We start from the raw sequence: 2,500 nt of genomic DNA on the forward strand, positions 1-2,500 counted from the left end.
TGTAAATTTACATATAGTGTTTTACTGTGAAAATAATGCAATTATTAGCCAGTAATTTACTGTGAATTTAAGGTACGTTTTTACAGTGTATGCATCTATAATGCAGAAAGTAGAGTTAGAATTTGAACAGTAAATAAAGCAAAATAAACTTATTATTATTGTTATTATTACTATTGTTATTATTATTATTACTATTGATATTATTACTATTGTTATTAATATTATTATTATTGTTGTTGTTGTTGTTGTCCTTATTAATTAATTTATTATTATTATTATTACTATTGTTATTATTACTATTATTATCAATATTATTATCATTATTATTATTACTATTAATATCATTATTATCATCATTATTATTATTATTATTATTATTGATATTATTATTATTATTATCATTATTATTATTGATATTATTTTCATTATTATTATTATTATTATTATTATTGATATTTTTATCATTATCATTATCATTATTATTATTATTATTATTATTATTATTATTGTCCTTATTAATTAATTATTATTACTATTATCATTATTATTATTGATATTATTATTATCATTATTATTATTATTATTATTATTATTATTATTATTATTATCATTATTATTATTATTATTATTATTATTATTATTATTATTATTCTCCTTAATAATTAATTTATTATTATTATTATTACTATTGTTATTATTACTATTATTATTAATATTATTATCATTATTATTATTAATATTATTATTACCATTATTATTATTAATATTATATTATATTTTTGTTATTATTATTATTATTATTATTATTATTATTATTATTGTCCTTATTCATTTATTATTAATATTACTATTGTTATTATTACTATTATTATTTATATTATTATCATTATTAATATTATTATTATTATTACTATTGTTATTATTACTATTGTTATTATTACTATTATTATTAATATTATTATCATTATTATTATTAATATTATTATCATTATTATTATCATTATTAATATTATTATCATTATTATTATCATTATTAATATTATTATCATTATTATTATTATTTTTATTATTATTGTCCTTATTAATTAATTTATTATTATTATTATTACTTATTTTAATTGTATTATTATTATTTTGCAGATTTTGCATAAAATAAATGCTGCACATCTAGCGAAAACTGCTACTCTTCATTTTTGTACCCGAATTTTTACAGCAAACAAAAAATAATAATAATTTGACAGGTTTAAATGCATATCTGTTGTGTGTTAAACATGTTAAAGCGCAGCAAGTGTATTATAATGGATTTGATTTTTTCCTCTCCCTAAAGTCATTGCATTCAGCAGATTTTGGAGGCAGTACTGCATTGCCATCAGATGGGTGTTGTGCACAGAGACTTAAAGGTAATTCAGTACTATTCACATAAAAAAATACGTCTTTAAGCACTTTTTATAGGCACAATTGTGATGAAATTATAAAATATACAGCTGAAGTCAGAAATATTAGCCCCCCTTTGAATTTTTTTCTTTTTAAATATTTCCCAAATGATGTTTAACAGAGCAAGGAAATTCTCACAGTATGTCTGATAATATTTTCAAACCATTGTTATACAATAACTTGCCTAATTACCCTAACCTGCCTAGTTAACCTAATTAACTTAGTTAAGCCTTTAAACGTCACTTTAAGCTGTATAGAAGTGTCTTGAAGAATATCTAGTCTAATATTATTTACTGTCATCATGACAAAGATTAAATAAATCAGTTATTAGAGAATAGAAATTGGGGAAATAAATAAACAAGGGGGCTAAAAATTCAGGGGGGCTAATAATTCTGACTTCAACTGTAACACCAATATTAAATGCGCCATTAAATATTATTAATTTCAAAGCATAAGTATACATTTATTAAAGAGTAAATATACATAAAGCATGCATGTCTATTTGCATGTTTTTAAAGGGGGCGTTTATCAAGAGAATTCAGTAGGTCCCAATACCGAGCCTTGGAGAACTCTGCTGGTTTATTAAGATACTATGATTGGCCACCGAACCAGAGAAGTTTATATTGAGTTCATATAAAGTGTTAAAGATGTTCAAGTAATTTGGACTTGATTATACAAACAATACATGTTCTAAATTAAATGCAATAAATGTAAATGAGCTCTCGTTTGCCACACGAACGATCTGTTGTCCCTTTTAAAAGTGCATGTTTTTAGATTACAATTAAAATCTGAACAGTGAAGGAGTTCAGTGTGTTCAAGATAAGTGTGCTCTAATGCTGGTGGAGGAAGAATAAATAACTTTAATCATGACTTTCACTGTACATGGATCTTATTTCTTTCTATTCCTTTCGTATCCATGTTTTTAGCCAGAAAACCTGCTTCTGGCTTCGAAATCCAAAGGCGCAGCTGTGAAGTTGGCAGATTTTGGCCTCGCCATTGAGGTTGAGGGGGAACAACAGGCCTGGTTTGGTAAGGACTCTTATCACATTGTACCACCAGACAGCGG

General features: G+C 23.1%; 1 protein-coding gene across 3 annotated transcripts in view; it reads left to right on the top strand.

The window, feature by feature from the left end:
- camk2a (calcium/calmodulin-dependent protein kinase II alpha) overlaps positions 1-2,500 on the top strand; it is a 71,594-nt gene that overhangs the window by 36,160 nt on the left and 32,934 nt on the right. For all 3 annotated transcript variants that reach the window (XM_056446556.1, XM_056446555.1, XM_056446557.1), the window contains exons 6-7: positions 1,328-1,400; positions 2,361-2,463. In XM_056446556.1, coding sequence (XP_056302531.1) covers positions 1,328-1,400; positions 2,361-2,463 — 176 coding nt within the window. The remainder of the gene's footprint in view (positions 1-1,327; positions 1,401-2,360; positions 2,464-2,500) is intronic.

Source organism: Danio aesculapii, chromosome 21 (assembly GCF_903798145.1).
Source record: "Danio aesculapii chromosome 21, fDanAes4.1, whole genome shotgun sequence".
NCBI lineage: Eukaryota > Metazoa > Chordata > Actinopteri > Cypriniformes > Danionidae > Danio > Danio aesculapii.